Raw genomic sequence first — 22,265 nt, 5'->3', positions numbered from 1 at the left:
AAGTAGAAATTTTTGAACTGCTCTAGCCTGGAGTATACCCGGGATTCCTATCTTGTAAACGACAGTTCACTGCTATGCTAGAGAAAACCTCAAATACTTAAATGTCTAAAATGTAATAATACTCACTGAATGGATCCTTGGCGACGATAGAGCCAAAGGTTTCCAATGGTTCGGATTCACCCTCCTTGTTGACCGCCTTCACACGGAACTTGTATTCGTGACCAGGTATTAATCCATCGACCTATAACAAAAAATTAAAGACCTAGAACAAAAGTCCATTCTACGCAATAAACGCCGTTATCTTATGACAATTAACAAACAAAAAATGTATGGTCCCACCCAATTTGAGTTTATGTACATGTTTTTAACAAACGAAGGTATGAGATATATAACGTCTCGCTGGACTTCGTCTGTGTTGGTGTTAACTGGTGGGCGTGCTCTGCCTTTTTGGAGTGTTTTTTTTTTTGTTAAAACTGACTGGAAAGCGCTCTAAGGGTGTGCCGTGCGTATGTCGGCGAGCGCCGGCACAGACGGGGTCCATACTTGTATAGTTTAACTAACTTGTTACAAATAACTACAAACTTGACATTGGCTAATCTTTGTAAAGCCAGACGAGAGAGAGGAAAAAAAAAAACGTCTCGTTTTCTCATATTATGAGCCATATAATTGAGTGAGGGGTACAAGAGAGAATATATTTCGCTTAGATGGGTGTCTCACAGCACCTCATGAATTGGTTTTTAGCTTACCTCCATTTCAGGCACATTTCCAAGGGTCTTTCCAACTGGTACCCAAGCGCCTGTTTCTGTGTCGTACTTCTCAACCTGGTAAGCTTCGATGGGCTCGCCGCCATCGTCCTTAGGCCTCTTCCATTTCAGTGTGCATCCGTCCTTATGGACGTCAGACACTTCCAATGGTCCTTCGGGTTTATCTGGTTTAGCTGGAAATAATATAAGACAATATTAGATTTGACTGTCGTACTTACTCACTTACTCTGCGCACATTAGAAGAGTACATCCGATCTGGCAAAACTCTGACAGCAAGTTTTCGTATAAAATGCATGTGCCTTCCGGTGTGCGTCAGAATTTTTTGACAGAAAATTTCTGTTAATATGTAGCGTGCCTGAGGATTGACTTTTTTTTTGAAAAGCTCTATTCTGTTAATTTCCCAAAAAACTAGTCAGCTGACGTGTGCCTTGTTTTAGTCGTAGAAAAAAAGCCTCAATAGCTCAACGGTTATAGGAGCGGACTGAAATCCGAAACATCGGTGGTTCAAACCTCTGTTCAAACTATGGTCGTACCTACTCCAAGCACAAGCTTTACGCTTAGTTGGAGGAGAAAGGGGAATATTAGTCACGATTTAAAAAAAAAAATAGCAGAATCGTAGAAACAAATCCGTAGGTTAGTGTTTGTAAATCCATATAAAAACAATTGAAGAGACAACCAGATGTTTCAACACTTACATGTGACAATGATCTCGAGCTCGGCGGTGTCCGAGCCGTATCTGTTGATGGCTTGTATCTTGTAGGTGCCGGCGTCCTTGCGGCGCGGGCTGGAATGTTGGTACTTGCTCAGGTATGGAACGTTGATCACTGCGGGACAGAGATAACAATATTATCACACTTTTTGTCTTCTGCAACTTGAACTTTGGAAAGAGACAACAATATTATGGAACTTTAAAATATTCTGCATTTTGAACTTTGGAAAAAGACAACAATATTATCACAATTTAGATACTCTGCAATCTAAATTTTGGGCACTGCAGCGCTTGATAATGTCATGCTTTTGTGGAAGCACTAGCATAGTGCCAGCCAGGATGTCCATCTTCCTTCCACACCCCTTTTGCTCTATCTCTTGCCTTGGCTAATACATATATTTTCGAAAAACATGTAAAACACACGTTTTCTTGAGTCCAAGTTGAACAAAGACACTGGATTTGTCTTCGCGTCATTTTATGATACGGTAATATAATAGATTAACGCAACATCTCAGTTCTACAGAGTCCAGCATAATTTTGGTAGCACCTTGACAACCTGGGCATCTTAATAGAGTTCTGGAGCGATGAATAGATTAATCAACTCAGCAGGGGAGAAAAAAAGATCTTTTATGTAGAACTGAAGAAGCCGTTTGGGTAAAAAATACCCAATAGAAGCAGAGTTGGGTGGAAAAGTGACAATATTCCACATAGTTTCTTGCATACTAGTACTTACGTTTCAGACCATTGCCGCTGCTGACGGTCTTGCCGTTCAGAGTCCATGTGACGTCAGGCGCGGGTTCTCCCGTGACCTTGACGTCGAGGGCAATAGGCTCTCCTTCGCGTACTTTGATGGGGCGGAGGTTGCGACGGTCGATCTTTGGTGCCACTATTGATAAAGGAAAAATAAATGTTAGCATTTCAAATTTTAACTACATTGTTATATGTATCAATTTAAACTCAGGTTTATCTACTTTGACATACGGTATAAATTGCTGTAATGAAAACAAAATACGCAGGAGACAGCAAGATTTTCAGTTGCCCTTTCATTCACCTGTGTTACCCTAAAGCAAACAAAGCTAAATTTGAGTTGGAGGTGTGTTTTGCACCTTAAGATTTTCAAAGAGATTTGCTATCGCTTAAGGGTAATTAAGGACTAGGCAGCTATTGTCAGCGTTTCAGTAACAGAAATAAAGACAATTCCTATCCCCCAACATTTTTTTAGAACTCAAAAACGTCGACCTTCAAAGATTGATAACAGTGCTTATGTTGTCGGCAAAAAAATAACGACTCTCACACGTTTTCCTTTTAGGTGAATATGTCATACTTTTTAAATATTTCGTTCAAAAAAAAAGTGCTTATAATATTGCAATTGAAAGTCAAAGCTTGAAAGTAAAACTGGTTATTAATATTAAAAAACAACTTCAATCAGGATAATAATGCAAATGCTTATACAATTTTAATGTCAGAACTTGAAAGTAAACCCGGTTATCGATATCAAAAAAAAAGGTCTCTAATATAAAACGTAATCGGGTTATCGATATTAAAATACAGTTTTCACTTAATCAGGGTAATATATGTCAGTCTGACTCACATTTCCTAGGCTTGCAAGTGACAGACTTGCTAGCATCGCTGGGTTCGCCAGGTCCGGCCTCGTTGATAGCTTTCACCCGGAACTCATACTCCGTACCCTCGTCGAGGTTCGGAACTGTCGCTTTGGTGTTGTCGTTTGGTCCAACCTGTATGAAAACAGTGATGTTATAGGATTTACTGTTGTTACGGGCTAAATCGTATGAATGATACAGGAAAATTGACGAAAACCATTTTATGATTGCCACTTCGGCGCTCTAAAATAAAGCTTTTTTTGGGATATCCGAGAATGAATCGGATCTTTGATATTTTTGTTTGCTAATTTTTCTATTATTTTTAGCTTAGATTTTTCTGTTTACTGACTTTTCTCGGTAGCTAATAAATCGAGCACAAATCTGATTCTGAATCTGTGGTCCAGAGTCTAGATACCAACGGACACCAATGTAAACCTAGAAAACTTATTGATTTTTCAGAAAATGCGATATCTACGTCATCTTTGGATTCCTGAACCTATTCAAAAACATCAAAAACATTATTTTTATATTTCAGTTTGATATTCAAAAGCAAGCTTAAAAATTAAATTGACGCGACAGACAACAAAAAGAAAAAAACTATTGCTTCCTCACCTCACAGGCCTTAAGCCACTTGGTGGAGCCAACTTCCCTCTTCTCAATGATGTACCCTGTGATGGGAGCGCCGCCATCTTTGATGGGCTTCTCCCATTTGAGGTCCACGTGCTCTTTGTCCCAGTCCAGAATTTCTGGTGTTCCTGGTTTGCCGGGCTCGTCTGTGGATTGACATATACAATAGATTTTGTCATCCAAAAAATACGAATGATTCAATTATTTTGAGTTTAAACAATCAACAATGCAGCGGCTCGATTCTGGTAGAATGACAGTTACAATGTCACGGTCGCAATCACCTCTGATTGGTTGACGTTCGCTCATACTGCATTGTTGTAACAAGGATACCATAAATTCAGCCCATCACATCAATTGCGATTATAATAATGATTGATGCAGGTTTTCCGGAATTGACCTGCAGTTAAACTTTTGCTTTAAATATTGACAGATTAGTTAATGATGATTGGAGCTCATCATACTAAAATTCAAAGCCTGGTTTTTCACTTCAAACCGTGAAAAATTCCACAAAAGCGGTTAAAAGTGGACCCAATACTAAGTGAGGGCACAATTTTTAGGCAAATGTAAAGAAGCTTTGGTGATTATTCAATTCAAGAAGTAGAGTTTCTAGAATATGAATTCAAGGTCACAAATTGAATAATGAGACAACTATAAAAAAGAAAACAATGCTCACCAAAGGGATTCTTGGCAATGATGGACTGTTCTCCCTCCAAAGGCTCAGAAACGCCTTCATTATTGACAGCAGAAACTCTGAATTTGTACTCATGTCCAGGAACCAAGTTCTCTATCTCCGCCTTTGGCTCCTTGGTCTTGAGTGCTGGTAGCCATCTACCAGTTTCTGTGTCTAGTTTCTCAACTAGGTAGTGGTCGATTGGCGCACCACCGTCGTCCAAAGGTGCGTTCCATTTGAGTTGACAGCCTTCTTTGTGGACGTCTGAGATCTAAAGGAAAGAAGTAAAATTACTAAAATTCTAAAGAAAAATAAAATTCTTAACGAAGAAAGAAATCTAAAACATTTCAACTGAAATTTCATGGACTGGACTATTGTAGTACCAACTCTTAGTTCAGGCTAAATAAAGAGGTCATAAATAAAGAGAATGTTTGGGAGTAACAAAATAGAGTAATTTGACACTCAACAGTTATGAGATTTATTTAGGGCAAATGACTTTTCCGAATACAACTTTGCAATTACTTTTCAAATACTGTTTTCCCAAGCAACTAAGATATTTCATCTGGGATAAAAAGTCTCCTAACAAGACAAAACTCGTAGATCAGGGGGACAGATAGGAAGAATTCCGTCCGACTATTCGGCGTTTGAGTAGTGAACAGAAAAGTGTACTTTACACTTTCATGTTTATAATATATTAGTGTGGATTCAAAATTATAATTCACTAGATTTAGGTCTAAGTTGTCTATGCCAGTTTCCGGGATGCAAGCTATCTTTGTACAAAATTTCATAAAAATCGGTTAAACTGTTGGGCCGTAAAAAGCTAGCAGACAGACTTTCGCATTTATAATATTAGGAAGTATCAATAAATTAATTTATATATTATAATTAATTACCTTTAGTGGTCCCTCAGGTTTAGCGGGCACATCCAATACAATAACTTGTATGGTGGCCTCGTCCTTGCCGCTGCTGTTCTCGGCCTTCAGCACGTACGTGCCGCTGTGTTTGCGTGACGCGACCACCACTGAGAGCTTCGTCCTGTAGTCTTCTACATCTACTGACAGGTCATCGCGAGTGGACAGACGTTCTTTGTTGTGGAACCTGGTGGAAACAAGAGTTCGATCAACTCCGGGTAGTTTTTCTACGTGTATAAAAGTAGAAACTAACTAACTGACATAACTTATACTCTAACATACTATATATATTATATAAAATATACTTATAACATACTTAGGAATTGGAGAAGTCAACCCACTGTAATACAGTGTCTACTAGTACAGGGGTTATCGTGCCTATTCGTACGTTCTTACCAACTTTTTAACATTGTATACCTACTGTTTATAAGGCACATAAACAAACAAATTGTACGTAGCAAAATATTAGGAAATAATATTTAGAATAACTTTTTGTGCTATAAAATAGTTTAAGAACCTAGATTGAATAAATGAATCTTGAATCATGAATAATTATCAACTTAAACTCAATCTGTTGGGTCTAGAAATTTCAGATTTAGCATTTAGTTCTTAAGTATGGGTTGCTTGGAAGAGATCAGTGTAGTGATAAGGAGACCATTTGTTTCCAAGTCTATCCTGTATTTTATTCTTTGTCATATTATTAAACAATAAAGATGTTTAAATTAAATTAAGGTATTCCCTTTAATGTAAACCTCCACTAAAAGTTTCTGAAATTCCAGCCAAGCGAAGCCGAGTGAGTCGGCTAGTGTGTTATTGTAACTTTAACAGCCTTTAGCTTTTTTATAATGCAAAACACTGTTAAAGTTACAAGGATACTATAAACCCGTATTAGTGAGTAACACATCAATCAATCAATGCCGGAATTCACTCACCAAGTCTTAGTCGGTGGTGGTTCGCCAGTGACCTTGACGTCCAACCGGATGTTCTGTCCAGCCTTGAGCGTGAGGTCACGCATGTTCGTCCTGTCGATCTTAGGCGGAGCTGTGGAAAACATTTATTATTTACTGACGCAATATATCTTAAATTAATAAAAATTTTGTCAAAAATAACACGTACCTATCTATTGTAATTGTCAACTGCAACACCAAAAACTTAGTGATATGCAATTGCAATCGTTTATATTAGCTGACAGAATTTCTAATTGCTATTTATTGGCAAAAATACATAACTTTATAACAAGAGAAATCCTTGAAGAACTTTGGCAACAATTGCTGAGAAGAAATACTAGTTTGAGCTACGATTCAATTCATTTTGATGAATTAAATTAAAATCAGTTTTAAGATTTGTCCAAAAAGACTTGACTTTTTGAACAAATCTAAAAACTCCGAAGAAAAGCATTATGAACTTGCTTCTTAACTAAAAGACAGATGCTCAACTATCATCATCATCATTATCAATCCATCTCCTACTCTCTCCTCTTATAATGAGAAAGGCTTAGGCCAAACTCTACCAAGCTGGCAAAGTGCGGTTGGGCAGATTTCACACACATAAACAACAGAATAAGGATTACACATATTTGAACAAATCTATGTGAATAAAATAAGTTTTGACTTTGAACACTATTGACTTACCAAACCTGTCCTTAGCGAGTAGATTTTCGGACGCTGTGGATGGTTTTCCTGGTCCAGCCTTATTGACAGCTTTCACACGGAACTGGTATGTCTTGCCTTCGATAAGATCTGGTATGCGAGCTTCGGTTTTGTGGCCAGGGACCTACAACAGAAGAATTAAATAAGAAAATGTCATCATGCTAAGTGTATGTCGGTGTCATCAATTCTTTTCACACCATTCTCGTTAAACAGTCGGCTAAGTTAAACATGTGAGAAGTTTTTATGAAGAACTGACCCTATGACATTTACACATAACAATAGCTAACCCGTCCCGGCGTCGCACGATTGGAATGAAATGTAAATCCCCCTCATTCCCTATTCCGTGGGAATTTTGAAAAACCTGGCCTTATTCCTTGTCTTCGTTATAAAGGGAATTACTTACCCTTTCAATTTTTTAGGACAAAGGGTTTCGGCTGGGCCATCGGTGAGTCAGAACTTTGATTCTACCCGACTGGCCCAAAAGGAGGGTTATGTGTTTGACTTGTATGTATTTATCCGTTCCTATGTTCGTTCTTAACTACTCAAAAGCCCAACCGATTTTGATAAATGATACGTCATTAGATTTGTCTTGCTGGCGCGAGTGTCAAATGGCGGATTTTATGCGATTTAATTTAAGTGGGCTAAAATCAAACCGCAGTCGGGGATTTTTTGAAAATTTGCAAAATTGTTATACGTATTGACTAGCTGATGCCCGCGATTTCGTTCCCGTGGATATAGGTTTTTAAAAATTCCGTGGGAACTCATTGGCTTTCCGATATAAATAGTAGCCTATGTGTTAATCCAGAGTATAATCTACCCCCATTACTAATTTTAGCCATATCAGTCCAGCAGTTTTTGCGTGCAAGAGTAACAAATATACATCCATCCATACATACAAACTTTCTCGTTTATATTATTAGTAGGAAGTAGCAAGTAGGATCAAGCCATAATCCATAGTTACGCACCTCAGCCGCTTTCACCCATTTGCCGGTGTCGCGGTCCTTCTTCTCCACGATGTACGCAGTGATGGGAGCTCCACCATCGTTGGCGGGCTTCTCCCATTTGAGGTCCACGTGTTCTGCACTCCAGTCTTTGAACTCGGGCTTGCCTGGTGCATCTGGTTCGCCTGTGGGGGAAAGAACATTCGATTTTGAGCTGATGAAAAAGGTGGTGCCAAAATGTTACTAAAAAAACCGGCCAAGTGAGAGTCAGTCATTTTGGAGTGTTTATTTTTTGTTTTTTTGTTTTACTGGTGTTTTTTGGTGCTGGAACTGACTGGAAAGCGCTGCAAAGGGGCGTCGCGCATGTGTCGGCGAGCGCCGGCGCAGATGAAGTCCATAATTATATAGTTTCTTGTAAATATCTACAAACTTGACATTGGCTAATCTGTGTAAAGCCAGACGAGAAAAAAACTAGCCAGAGAATTAACATAACAGAAAAAAAACACTCACCATAAGGATTTTTGGCAGTGGTCGCCGTTTCAGTCACCAACGGCTCACTCTCGCCCTCAGGGTTGACGGCCTTGACCCTGAACATGTAGTCCTTTCCTTCGTTCAACCCCGTGACGTCAGCTTCCGGCGTCTTGGTGGTACAAACGGGCACCCATCTTCCTGATTCCGTGTCCATTCGCTCAACGACGTAGCTCTCCACTGGTTCTCCGCCGTCGTCTTCTGGCGCCTCCCATTTGAGCTTGCAACCATCTGCCATGACGTCTGATACCTTTTGATGAACGAAGTAGTTTTTAATTATTAGCTTTTTAATCTATTTTTTGTCAATATTACTAATTCAACGCTAGTGAAAATTTTAATTTTTATTTAATACAAATAGCGAGATATTTATATAGAAAAGAACTGATAACTGCTGAATCGCATTTCCTGGATTATAATAGCTAAGAACACTCTCGATCAAGCCACCTTTCAAACAAAAAACTAAATTAAAATCGGTTCATTAGTTTAGGAGCTACGATGCACAGACAGATATACAGATACACACGTCAAACTTATAACACCCCTCTTTTCGGGGTTTAATTAGCAAAAGAAGTAAGATTGACAATATCGCAACTAAAATCTTATCTTGCAAAGAAGGTATCAACTGAAAATGTACAGAAACAGAAGCAAAAACCAACCTTCAATGGTCCCTTTGGTTTCGACGGTTTGCTAACAACCGTGATCTCGATCTCCACTGAATCAGTACCAGAGTCATTTTTCGCTGTCACTATATACTTCCCACCATCTTCCCTTGTCATCTTCTGGAGGTTGAACGACGTGTGGTAGTCCACATTCTCGATCTTCAACCTCTCATCGTTCTTGAGGGTCTTGTCCTTGAAGGTCCAAGTGATTGTGGGTTCAGGTTCGCCTTTTACATCGGCCTCCAATTTGAGGAGTTGACCGACCTTGATCTTTCTACTTTGTAGGTTTTTGCGGTCGATCTTCGGTGCCACTGTGGGAAAATAAAAAATATTGAGTTTATCGTTCTAAGCAGGAAATCGTGAGACATAGATATTTTTTAATCTGTAATAGAAAATTATTTCTGTGAAAATTTTGTCAACTTTTAAAGTTTTGTCACAGAAAGCCAATCAATTCAAACGAAGGGTTTCTAAAGCCCGACTAAATTTGCGTTTGGGTACAATATAAAAAGTAATAGCCTAAAAATCATTACCCACAAGCAGGCAGGCGTTGCGTTTTGGTAATTAGGTTTTGGGTCTGGATGACCCACACAATCAGCAAGTGACGAGGACGAACCGATGAAAGCACAAACTCAATTATTATGGTATAGCATTATACGATTACTGTCTTTCTTCTACGTCCATCATGCAACCTGTTGGAGGCTCGCCGACTCGCTTCGCTGGCTCAGTTAACCAAACATCTTGGCTTTTAGAAACTGTCGACAATCCAGTCTTACGAGGACTTGCAGATCCTTACACACTTGGTCACCCATCAGGGAATTTTGCCATGTCCTGGTTAAATACTTACAGAATCGTGGCTTGGCAGTGACAGGCTTGCTGGGCTCCGAGGGCTCGCTCTGGCCAGCCTTGTTGAGCGCGATGACGCGGAACTGGTACTCGTGTCCTTCCTCCACGTCCGTCACGCGACCTGTCGGACGCTCGCCGGTGGTGCGCAAGCAATCTTGCCATGTCCTGTTCAAAAAGAGGAATATAATATGAATTTGACACTTTCCTTGTCATCCATACTAATATTATGCGAAAGTATGGCCGTCTGTCTGCTACGTTTTCACGGCCCACCGCTGAACCGATTTTAATTAAAGGTACAAACTTGGGATACATCCCGGGAAAGGACATAGGCTGCTTTTTATCCCGGAAAATCAAAAAGTTCCTACAGGATTATAAAAAAACCGAAATCCTCTAGTTAAATATATTTTAAACTACCTCCATGAAACCGTTCAAATTCTTTGCTGGTTTTTCTCGATTTCAGTATCCTTCAATTTCAGTAATTTTCAATAAATTAACAGACTAGCTTGAAAGTCTACTAATGGCGAGCAAATTATCTGATCGTAAGTGAAACTGAAACACCATGCGTTGCCAGATTTCAAGTATTTATTTGAGGCTCTTAAAATGTTTGATTGATACTATTCTATACTATTGGAATTCCCAGCTAAAGTGTGATTTTGACAAAAAGTCAACCAAAGAGTAAAACATTACCTTTCTGGTGCAGTTCAGTAAAAAGGGAATATACCAGCGCTAAATAAGTTAAAAATACCGACCTTTCTCCCCTTTCCTTCTTCTGGATGATGTAACCAGTGATGGGAGCACCACCATCGTCCTTTGGCGCGGGCCATTCCAGTTCCACGAAGTCTTTGTCCCAATTTCTTGGTTCTGGACGGCCAGGTTTGCCGGGCTCGTCTAAAAAAGATACAGGAATATCAACTTATATCGTATCGTAACGTGTATCGTATTCATTTATCTGGGGCATTTATCGGGGACAAGAAATGGGAAAAACTGGGGGAGTGTCTGAACATTTCGTGAAGCAATGAAATTAGAAGTGCCAATTTGCAGCGTCCTAAATTCAAAACACTTTATTCACTACAGCTACCAAAGTGAACTAGAGTGAGGAAACTCGGACTTCGTCAGTGTTGGTGTTAGCTGGCGGGCGTGCTCTGCCTTTTTGGAGTGTTTTTTTTTTTTTTGTTAAAACTGACTGGAAAGCGCTCTAAGGGGGTGCGTATGTTGGCGAGCGCAGGCACAGACGGTTGTTACAAATAACTACATACTTGGCATTGGCTAATCTTTGTAAAGCCAGATGAGAAAGAGTGAGGAAACTCTCGGCTTTGATCCTGAATCGACATCTGTCAAACTAGGGGTGACGTGAAATCAAACAAACATAGTCGTTTACCCTACCTAGCGTCAAATGCGTGTAACATTTGACGCCTGCCAGTGACGTTGAAGCCTCGACGTTTTGTTAAAAGTTTTCTAACTGTCGTGAATTGTGCTACTACTTACTGACTTTTACTCACTGGTTTCAGGCAACAAAGGCGCGGTTTTTGAGCAATTGAGTGAACAAGGGTAAATTAAAAATTTATAACACCCCCGACAAGGGTAGGTTACAGTAACTAGAAAAGAGCTGATAACTTTCAAACGGCTGAACCGATTTTCTTGGATGGCTATGAACACTTTCGATCAAGCCACCTTTCAAACAAAAAACTAAATTAAAATCGGTTCATTAGTTTAGGAGCTACGATGCCACAGACAGATATATAGATACACACGTCAAACTTATAACACCCCTCTTTTTGGGTCGGGGGTTAAAAATATGAATTAACTCACCGAAGGGATTCTTGGCAATAATAGGTTTCTCTGTCTCCAGCTCCTCCGACTCTCCCTCCTTGTTGACAGCCTTCACGCGGAATTTGTACGGCTTGCCTTCTGACAAGCCTGTCACATTCGCCTTCGTATCCTTGGCGGTACCGCAGGGTATCCATTGACCTTGATATAAAAAAAAATAATGATAAAGGCATCAAAATTGAATTTGACTGTTTTAACCAACGGTGTATGTTGTAAACAGTAGGATTTCCAAATTTTTTTCAATTTATATTATCCAAATATATTCACCAAAGATGATACCTAAATTTCGGTATTAGTGTCTATATTTTTTTCAAAAAAAAAAAATGTTAACCCATCAAAAGGTAAGATGCAGTCAGATAAAATAACAGATTGACCCTCTCTTCATGGTAATCCATTAATAATTATTATTTCCAGTTATTACCATTCCCTCATTTATATCAGATTATATGGATGGTTATCACGATTAACGATATAAAATGAAATCCCTACTTTTAGCACCTATTTGCCAATATTATGTCCCTTATATTTTAGTTTTAAGGCGGATTCACACCAAGCACGTACATGTGACACCTGCGTAGCGACGCGCGTGAATCCGGAGACGTAACTGCACGCATTACGTCTACACATTACGTTCTATACATTACAACGCAATGGTACGCGCTACGTCTACGATTACGCCACGCCTACGCAGCCTATGTGAACGAGCTGTTACAGTGAATTATATCTTTTCATGTATCTAATCTGTAAAGCTTACCAGTAAGAGGATCAAGTTTCTCAATCTCGTAGTACTCGATGGGCGATCCTCCATCGTCTTCTGGTTTCTTCCACGACAATGTGCAACCGTTCTTCGTCACATCTGCTACCTCCAATGGGCCCTTAGGTTTGGTCGGTTTACCTATGGAGAACAGAAATAGTTATATTTTATTCCTTTAGGAAAAAGCTTCTTTACTTTTTGATGACCTCTGTGGCGCAGTGGTAAACACTGGGTCCTACATATGGGCGGTCGCGGGTTCGATTCCTGGTAAAGGCAATTTGGAAATTTATAATTTCTAAGTTGTCTCTGTTCTGGCCTGATGGGAGGCTTCTGCCGTGGCTAGTTATAAGCCTAATGGTAAAACCGTGCCGTCAAGCGATTTAACGTTCTGGTACGTTGCCATGTAGAAACCAATAGGATGGGTTTAATAAAATTGCCCTACCTTTTTTATTTTAGACAGCATCATCACTGTAAGGGAATAAAAAAAGAAAAGAAACTTAAGGAAAAATCTGAAGTTGCCATATTAACGGATTTAAGGTATGGATAACTGGATTGAGTTTAGAAGAATATCTCAGGAATCATCTAACTTTTTTCAATATGAAGAATTTTTGAAAATTCACTCCTTAAGAGGAATGAGGATTTTCTAACTTCGCAAATCACGAACATGCATATATAACTTAGTCTCCTAGTTTACCTTCCTAGGGGATGAATTCTCAAAAATTCTTTCTTAGTGCTCACTTCTTGATATGAGGAGCTCCTATGAAAAATTTGATACTTCTAGAATCTAGACCAACCTATTTAAGTGCTTTGTCTGTCTGTCTGTCATGTTAAAGTTTTATTAAGTAGAAGATAGACTTACCAACTATAATAATCTCAACTTCAGCCTCATCTTCCCCGACTTCGTTCTTGGCCTTGATCACATATTTGCCGCTTTGTGCGCGCTTGCTCTTCGTCATCAGAAACTTGGTGTTATAGTCCACATTGATGATCTCCAGATTCTCCCGGTTGCTCAGCTCCTGACCCTGGAAGTGCCAGGTGACCTTGGCTGGAGGCTCTCCGAAGACCTTGACGTCCAGGGAGACGGGTAGACCAGCTTTGACTGTGATCGGGTTCAGGTTTGTGCGGTCGATTCTTGGTTTCACTGTTGAAAAGGAATTGTTTAAGATTTTTTTCTATTACTTTTTAACTTTTGAGGCCAAGAATACTACAATGCTATTATCGGATTTCACGAGTAGCTAGTTCTAGCTTTATTTATTTATTGATATTTTTTCGTGCCTTTAATATATTAGGTCATAGCATGCCTAGAACAAGTATTTAAAAATCCTACTTGAACCTCATCAGATTTTTGAACTGTCACACATTTGCTATGACAATACATCTGACTTCTTTTCGAAATTGGTCGATAGATAGAAATGAAAGAAAGTCTAAAAACGTTCCGCTGAATGTCTATACTGACTATTTTTTTTTTTGTTCAAAAGCATTGGTGCAAGTACTTATAAGTAAATTTTTCTAAAATCCTTATCATAATTTAAACATAACCAATTAGTAGGTAATTAGTAATTACCTCTTCGTACTTTGAAATGACTATACTTACAGAATCTTGGCTTAGCAGTGTGCCAGGTGGTATTCTCCGAAGGTTCAGATTGGCCAGCCTTGTTGATAGCCCGCACTCGGAATTGGTACTGGTTGCCTTCCTCCAGCTTTGGTACTGTGCCTTGGCAGACGTTGCCGTGGACTTCGGCGGCCTATTGACAGAAATTATCATAAACATCTAGAAAATATCTAACAATACGGGTCAGAATAATTTATTTTAACTTGACCTGAGTGTCCTCACCTGATTCTTACCGCTATAGAACAATCAGTAAAATCCATACTAATATTATTATAAATGCGAAAGTGTGTCTGTCTGTCTGTCTGCTATGTTTTCACGTCCCAACCGCTGAACCAATTTTAATGAAATTTGATACAGACTCGGGGTACATCCCGGGGAATGACATAGGTTACTTTTTATCCCGGAAAATGAGTTCCTACGGGACTAAAAAACCGAAACCCACGCGGGCGAAGCCGCGGGCATCCTCTAGTTTGCTATAAGGATACCATAAACATTTATTTGTTTTAGGGGGTTATAGCAAATCAAGCTACTAAACTGTAAAGATAAGATAATTTGTTCTAAAAAAATCACAAAAATAACTCTTTCAATGCCTTACCTTAACAAATTCTCCTCTATCCCTATCCATGACTTCAATAACGTATCCCGTGATAGGAGCTCCGTTATCCCTGATGGGAGGTTCCCATTTAAGCTTGGCCGACTTTTCATCCCAGTCCACGATGTCCGGGAGACCAGGTGGCGCTGGTACATCGTATGGGTTCTTGGCAAGGATGCCGTGGTCTGTGTCCAAAGGTTCGGACTCTCCTTCTTCGTTCAGTGCCTTTACGCGGAACTGGTATGTGTGACCTGCTTCTAGACCTATAAGGGAAAAAAGTTTTGCTTGACAAGTTATTTTACCAGGGAAATGTCTATGGGAAGATACATTTGTCAGTGATACGTAATTTGCGGAGTAGTCAGTTATAATAGAGATACATTGATAACAATTATAAATTTTTTTTCAGTTTTTAGTGGCCCCACTGTACTATAATATGCTAAGCCCAGTTAAAACCCTACTGTTTACTAAGCTTTTACACTGATCTTATCCATTGAGGAGTTCTATTCTCCATCTCCGAAGATATTCATCAGATCTTCACAAAGTATGGGACCACCCGCACAGTATACCCTTTCAAACAAAAATTCAAATCGGTCCTGGGGTCTTTGAGTAATCCGGGAACATACATAAAAAAAATAAAAAAAAGATTCCGACGAATTGAGAACCTCCTCCTTTTTTTAAAGTCGGTTAAAAACAGTACAAAGTATAAAGGGTTAAAGTGCTCTCCCAATTCTATAATTCGACTACATGTTTATCAATACAGCTTAACACACCCTTTACATAGCTCTGGCATTGCAATAATTTAATTAATTCCTCAAAAAAAAACTAGCTTCAAATAGGTACATGTACATACCAGTAACAGTAGCCTCAGTGACGTCAGGATCGATAGTTCCAGCAGGACTCCACTTTCCAGTGATGGTGTCCATCTTCTCCACAATAAAGGCGCTGAGAGGTAGACCTCCGGTGTGTTTGGGCTTCTTCCACGCCAGTTTGACGTGGTCTGCGTGGACGTCCGATACTTCTAGTGGACCTTCAGGTTTGCCTGGCTTATCTGGAGAAGAGAGGTATATTTGTTGAAATACTGGTAATGTGTGGCACAGCTTTCAAAAATAAACGTTTTTTCTTTCTTTCTTTCCTTCAAAAATAGGTTTTAGTGTTAACTTTGGTCTGTCCAATACTCAGGGAAAAATCAAGTTAATTTTTTTGTGTACTAAACCGCATTCGATAGTCACAGAATTTCGCAACTTAAAGGCGATGCTCTTTGTAGATATTGAATTTTTCTAGCTTCAACCATAATGATCCACTAGTAATTTTTCAAAATCTATCCCTAATAATAATTAAAAGGCAATTTTAAAAAAACTTCCTCATAATATCTCTGAAGCTATGACCAACTGCGCGTCATGAAAGCGGGATGCAAGACGCGATGCGGGAGCGTCCACATCGCGAATTTATACGAGCACACCGTTCTACGCTCTATAGACGGGGTCGAATCGCTTTATAGTCGCGTAGGTGAGCAACGAATGAGCATGGCGCCATTAAATATCGTGGGAAGATACGTTTCTGCTTCGTAATCGGTTTGGTCGCGCAGGTTTGGATGATCCTTTAAGGTTCAGCGTCTTTCGCATTTCCATAAGCTTTCAAGTATGGGACAAGACTAAGGTAGAAACCAGTAGAGCGCACTTTGACTTTGCTTAGACTTAATTTTCAGTTAAAACGAGACAGATTTATGGTAGCCGTACAACGCTGTCTCGTTTTAATAGTATCTTAAGTCTGAGCAAAGTGCGCTCTATGGATCTCACACTTAGAATAGTTAACTTACCAAGCACGGTGATCTCAACAGTGGCTTCGTCAACGCCGGAGTCATTCTCGGCCTTGAGCGTGTAAATGCCTGTGTTCTTCCACGAGGATTCGAAGATCTGCAGTTTGGTGTTGTAGTCCTCGTTCTCCAGTTTGATGCCCGGGCCGTTCTCGACGACCTGTGAATAAAATTGCTTATGAGAACTAGGTATAACTCAAAATTTAAAAAAACCCCAACACAAAAACCTCTATAAGAAAACTAGAAAAGAGCTGATTGATAACTTTTAAACGGCTGAACCGATTTTCTTGGATTATAACTAAGAAAACTCTCGATCAAGCCACCTTTCAAGCAAAAAAAAACTAAATTAAAATCGGTCCATTCGTTTAGAAGCTACGATGCCACAGACAGATACACAGATTACACACGTCAAACTTATAACACCCCTCTTTTTGGGTCGGGGGTCAACTAGGTAAAATTCAACTTTATTACACGACTGCCCAAAAAGAAGTGTAATGTTTCAGGGTTCATACATATGTGGTAATAGGTATATGAGTTTCTTTATTCAACCATACCTTCTAAATGTCCGAACAGATTCGGATGTATGAAGAATTGTTAGAATCCTTACATCATCCCTAGTGACACTGGCTATATATTTTAAATCGATATGGCAGGGCAGTCACGTTTTTTTTTTTTGCTTAAAAGTTCTTAATAATTTCCACTCCCGATCGAGTTTGACACAAAAGTAGTATAAGACTTTTCAAGACTTTCGAGACTTCAAGAATTTTGTCTAAAGGGATCAAAGGGTTTTTAGAAAACCTAAATTCACGCGAAGTCTTGGCCATTAATGTCTACATAATAATCACCTTGTTGGCAAACGTCCAGGTCTTGGTCGGTGGAGGTTCACCCTTGATGTCGACGTCCAGTTTGATGGTCGTGCCGGCGCGCACGCGGACCGCGACCATCTTGTCGCGGTTGATGTGCGGTTTCACTGCAGAAAAGGTATAATTTTTGTAAGGAGAATCGTCAAGAAGTTTAAATTATGGCTACTAGTTGTCTGAAAAAATGCAAAAACGCTATAAACAAAATAATTTAAAGGAATAATAGATTTAAAGCTCTCTAAATCTTCAAAAAGATCTCATATTATATTCAATTTTTTTTTTTAATTTATTGCATTTTTCCTTTCCTTACTAAATGAAAAGATATCTTGAAGAGACATTCCTTAGTTAATGAAAGATCATTAAGAATGGAATTCGGGTAACAAGACTTGATGCGATGGTATTTTTTTTTACGAGATACCTACTGGTATATTACGTACTAGAGGATGCCCGCGGCTTCGCACGCGTGGATTTCGGTTTTTTGTAAATCCCGTAGGAACTCTTTGATTTTCCGGGATAAAATGTAGCCTATGTCCTTCCCCGGGATGTATCCCAAGTCTGTACCTTTCATTAAAATCGGTTCAGTGTTTGGGCCGTGAAAACGTAGCAGACAGACAGACAGACAGAAAGACACAATTTCGCATTTATAATATTAGTATGGATTTTCATCCATTTTTTTTTGAGGGGTTATTTCAATAACAAAACCCTTGATCGCATTTGATCGTTTGTTTAGCGCTGCTCTTATAGATGCGGTTCTGTAACTGATACTAACTAACTAAAATAGTCGGGCATACTCCGACTAAAACCATGAGTTTAACCTTCAAAAGCTTAAATTAAATAAAATCTATACTGGCTAAAGAATATATAAAATCCTTATACTTACGGAATCTGGCTTTAGCGACGTGCGGTTGAGTGGGCTCTCCCGGTTCCCCGGGGCCGGCCTTGTTGACCGCGCGCACTCGGAACTGGTACGTATTGCCTTCCTTCAGATCTGGCACACGGGCCTTGCATTCTGGCGTCTGGAACCAAATATTGATCGATAAGAAGCGTTAAAAAAATGGTAATAGCCTAGTGGTTAAGACGCTGGTCTCTTGTTCAGAGGGTTGGGGGTTGGATTCCTGACACTCTCCTCTATTATTTGCAGTGGTGTACGTTTTAAGTGAAGGAAAACATCGTGAAGAAACCTGCATGTCTTAGAATTATCCATCATGTTCTCAAATGTGAGTGAAATCTGCCAATCCACACTTGGCCAGCGTGGTGGACTCAGGTCTTCTCATTGTGAGAAAAAACCCATGCTCTGTGGGCCAGTGATGACTGATGATGATCTATCACATCTTTTTAATTTTAAATATCACAGGTTACAATATATATCTGCCTGATATGCTAATTGATACCAATTTTAATTCTATAGCTTATACATATCTAATGTTATAGTACCGACCTAGAACAGTATAGTTCGCAACAGGTCGACATGGCAATCGGCACAGCCGTACAGCCCCTGGGGAGTGTTAGCACGAGTGACGTGCGGGTGTGCGGGGCGGGAGAAAAAAATGGAGGAACATAAAAAAAATATTAGTAAATCTGACTTACCGTAGTAACAAGTGCTTCTTGCCAGTGTCCATATTTATCCTTCTTCTCAATAATATAGCCCGTGATGGGCGCACCGCCTGTGCTCTTGGGCGCTTCCCATTTGAGGTCCACTCGGTCCACATCCCAATCTTCGAGGGTGGGTATGGATGGTTTTCCAGGAATATCTGTAAAAAAAACATTAAGTCAAATGCAACCTATGTAAAGCCTAATTCTAGATGGTGGCGTTTGCTGGCGCGCGTGCGGTGCTTTTTTGGGGTGTTTTTTTGTGAAAAGTGGCCGGTTTTTGTGTTCTGCTGGTGTTTATTGGTGGTGGAACAGGCTGGGAAGTGCTCTAAATGGCGCCGCGTGTATGTCGGCGGGCGCCGGCACAGACGGAGTCCATACTTATACATATAGTTTCCATAACTTGTGAATAACTATAAACTTGACATTGGCTAATCAGTGTAAAGCCAGACGCGAGAAAAAAAAAGCCTAATTCTATTTCAATGTTCGTTGTGATATAGTTGTGGTAGGTAAATGTTAAATGAACTATATTTTAGAATAGTCTAATTTTTTTCCACAACTACAGAAAAATTTATGAAATATGAAAGATAAAACGTCGATTTCTTTTATTACTTCCACCGATCGTCCTGTCCTATCTCTATACTTGAATTTCTTCTTCTTTTACAAACTTAAAATACTACTAGGCAAGATTCAAGACATTATTTTCCAGTAGAATTGTTTCACCTTACATAATAATCAGGCATGCAAAATTTGTACAAGGTCATTCATATTAAAGATTCATATTTTAGACTATTCTATGAATTTCAAAAATTCATCTATTATGTAGAATCACCTTTCTATTAGCCACCGTTTAAGCCTTAATTGAAATAAATTTAATGTGAGTTCTCTCTAAATGTAATGTGAGTTCGCAAGTAGACACGAAGAAGTAATCGGTTTCTCAAGACTATTTCCAAATACTGCCTTCCACAAATATGAAGATCGTCTTCATCATTTTTGTTAGATCCATAACACCTCACTGGTTCCCTGAAACTCTTAAAGTCAAGTTCAAACTCTTAACTCACCATAAGGATTCTTAGCCACAATAGAGTGGTCAGTCTTCAACGGTTCGGATTCACCCTCGTCGTTGACAGCCTTGACTCTGAACTCGTACTCTTCGCCCTCTTGCAAGCCCTTGATGTCCATTTCAGTGTCGTCAGTTTTACCGACGGGCACCCATCTTCCTGTGGCTTTGTTGAGCTTTTCAACTACGTAACCTGTCACAGGTTTTCCTGAAAAAAAAAATTGTTAGTTAGAACGAAATTTTATCAAACTATACTTTTATCTAATTTGATACTCAAAATTTAGAACTTAAAACTTTCTTCAGATCTGAGAAAATTGAACTTTTTTGATTGCAGGAAATAAGGGCAAAAACCCGCTGTTTACGGAAAAGCTGAAAACGCAAAAGGCAGCCGGCGTTTATGCAAACAGTAATACCATTTAAAAACCCAAGATAAGCTTAAAAAGTTTTCGGATTTTTAAGCTTTTTAGGATTTTTAAAAAGCTTAAAAATCCTAAGCAAAAATCATATTCATATTCAACTTTGAATTGGGTGTGAATTGGTTTTGTCCTTAATCAATGATGAACAATTTATCATCATTATCTTCGGCCTTCTTCAAGCGTTCTTACATAATGTCGGTAACTTTGACTGGGCTGCTAGCTTTTTCGGGAGCGGATAGCACGATGATTTTACTTCAAGGTCATCTTTCAAAGTCATTGTCAACTACGATTCTTCGAACTTGGCAGAGGTGTTAAAGACGAAACAAAAGACCTTTTATATCGTAAAAAAAACAACTTACCACCATCGTCTTCAGGCTTCTTCCAGGCAAGTTTGCAGCCGTTCTTCGTGACATCGGCGACTTTGAGTGGTCCACCAGGTTTGCCGGGAGCGGATAGCACGGTGATCTCCACTTCAGCTTCGTCTGTGCCGTGTTCGTTGGTGGCGACTATGCGGTATGTGCCCGTCATCGAGCGTACTGCCTCTTTGATGTCCAGTTTAGTGTTGTAATCCACGTTGATTACGTTTTCCGTAACCTGAACAAAAGATTTACGGTAGTTTAATCATCAGTTTTTTCTCCTTAAATGTTATAAAACAAGTGTAAATTAAAAATTTATAACACCCGCGACAAGTGAAGGTTACAATAAAAACTATAAAAGAGCTGATAACTTTCAAACGGCTGAACCGATTTTCTTGGATTATAGTTAAGAACACTCACGATCAAGCCACCTTTCAAACAAAAAAAAAACTAAATTAAAATCGGTTCAATAGTTTAGGAGCTACGATGCCACAGACAGATACACAGATACACAGACACACAGATACACACGTCAAACTTATAACACCCCTCTTTTTGGGTCGGGGGTTAAAAACGTTAGTGCCCAAAGGAAATATTTACAATGATGCCTAATAGTATGAATGTTTGAACATGATTCGCTTAAAGTATGATCAATCCGTAGATATTGATAGATGATTTGAAACGAGACATATGGAACTGCTGTGGCGCAAGATCGTGCTGTGTGGAAGTCCCTACATGAGACAACCAGCAGACGACTACTATCAATTATTTATTAACGACTATGAAATCAATTTTTGGATAGCTTCAAACCAATTTTCAATCCCTTCGTGGTAATCCTACATAATATTAGCCGTCCGTATTTATAAGCCCCAATGCGTCTGCTGTACAAGAAAGCTGCAAAACAAAGTAGCTACAGCTGATTTTATATAGTTTTTCTTAGCATGTTACTTTAGATACCAGCATCATTCAACATGTGTTAAGATTACACTCAAGTGCAAACCTGTTGAAGAACAGAAGCTTTGCTCAAAGGAGCAAGCTGAAGTGGCAATGGGCAGAACCAACGGCCGATGGGGGCAGATGTGTTTTGGAGTGGATACCACGTACCGGTAAGCACAGCGCAGAAAGACCTGAAGATGGCTGGGAGCAGGTGGATGAGGAAGACGGAAAACTGTGTTAGTAGCGCGCTCTTGAAAAGGCCTATGCCTAGCAATGTTCATGCCCTATGCCCAGCAGTGGTCGTATCCAGCTTGATGGATTGGATTGGATTGGCAAACTTGCCACAGATGAAAGGATAACTCACCTCCTTCTCTTCGTTCTTCCACTTCTGGAACCATTGCACCTTGGGCGCAGGTTCGCCGCGAACGTTCACGTCGAAGAAGATGGATTTTGTTGCACGTACTGCAAGCGCTTTCAGGTTCGTGCGGTCGATGCGCGGTTTCACTGCGGAAATTTTTTCTGATTAATATTTATCCGTAGACCATGC

At 39.6% G+C, this 22,265-nt stretch overlaps 1 protein-coding gene across 39 annotated transcripts in view; it reads right to left on the bottom strand.

The window, feature by feature from the left end:
- The window catches only part of LOC123877268 (twitchin), a 166,470-nt gene that overhangs the window by 50,925 nt on the left and 93,280 nt on the right, over window positions 1–22,265 (bottom strand). For 38 of the 39 annotated variants that reach the window (XM_045923837.1, XM_045923836.1, XM_045923840.1 and 35 more), the window contains 28 exons: window positions 22,083–22,222; window positions 20,786–21,020; window positions 20,012–20,218; window positions 18,948–19,111; window positions 18,241–18,376; window positions 17,346–17,470; window positions 16,504–16,660; window positions 15,538–15,735; window positions 14,691–14,950; window positions 14,078–14,228; window positions 13,343–13,624; window positions 12,484–12,624; window positions 11,712–11,870; window positions 10,652–10,790; window positions 9,904–10,067; window positions 9,057–9,370; window positions 8,383–8,650; window positions 7,897–8,057; window positions 6,914–7,055; window positions 6,215–6,323; window positions 5,265–5,469; window positions 4,375–4,642; window positions 3,687–3,847; window positions 3,065–3,209; window positions 2,207–2,359; window positions 1,460–1,588; window positions 747–937; window positions 127–241 (listed from right to left, as the gene is read on the bottom strand). In XM_045923837.1, the coding sequence (XP_045779793.1) occupies window positions 127–241; window positions 747–937; window positions 1,460–1,588; window positions 2,207–2,359; window positions 3,065–3,209; window positions 3,687–3,847; window positions 4,375–4,642; window positions 5,265–5,469; window positions 6,215–6,323; window positions 6,914–7,055; window positions 7,897–8,057; window positions 8,383–8,650; window positions 9,057–9,370; window positions 9,904–10,067; window positions 10,652–10,790; window positions 11,712–11,870; window positions 12,484–12,624; window positions 13,343–13,624; window positions 14,078–14,228; window positions 14,691–14,950; window positions 15,538–15,735; window positions 16,504–16,660; window positions 17,346–17,470; window positions 18,241–18,376; window positions 18,948–19,111; window positions 20,012–20,218; window positions 20,786–21,020; window positions 22,083–22,222 (5,019 nt within the window). The remainder of the gene's footprint in view (window positions 1–126; window positions 242–746; window positions 938–1,459; window positions 1,589–2,206; window positions 2,360–3,064; window positions 3,210–3,686; window positions 3,848–4,374; window positions 4,643–5,264; window positions 5,470–6,214; window positions 6,324–6,913; window positions 7,056–7,896; window positions 8,058–8,382; window positions 8,651–9,056; window positions 9,371–9,903; window positions 10,068–10,651; window positions 10,791–11,711; window positions 11,871–12,483; window positions 12,625–13,342; window positions 13,625–14,077; window positions 14,229–14,690; window positions 14,951–15,537; window positions 15,736–16,503; window positions 16,661–17,345; window positions 17,471–18,240; window positions 18,377–18,947; window positions 19,112–20,011; window positions 20,219–20,785; window positions 21,021–22,082; window positions 22,223–22,265) is intronic. The other variant, XM_045923871.1, reaches the window with a different exon arrangement.

The sequence above is a fragment of the Maniola jurtina genome, chromosome 23 (assembly GCF_905333055.1).
Source record: "Maniola jurtina chromosome 23, ilManJurt1.1, whole genome shotgun sequence".
NCBI classification, from domain to species: Eukaryota; Metazoa; Arthropoda; class Insecta; order Lepidoptera; family Nymphalidae; genus Maniola; species Maniola jurtina.
This window is presented reverse-complemented; position numbering and strand designations above follow the sequence as displayed.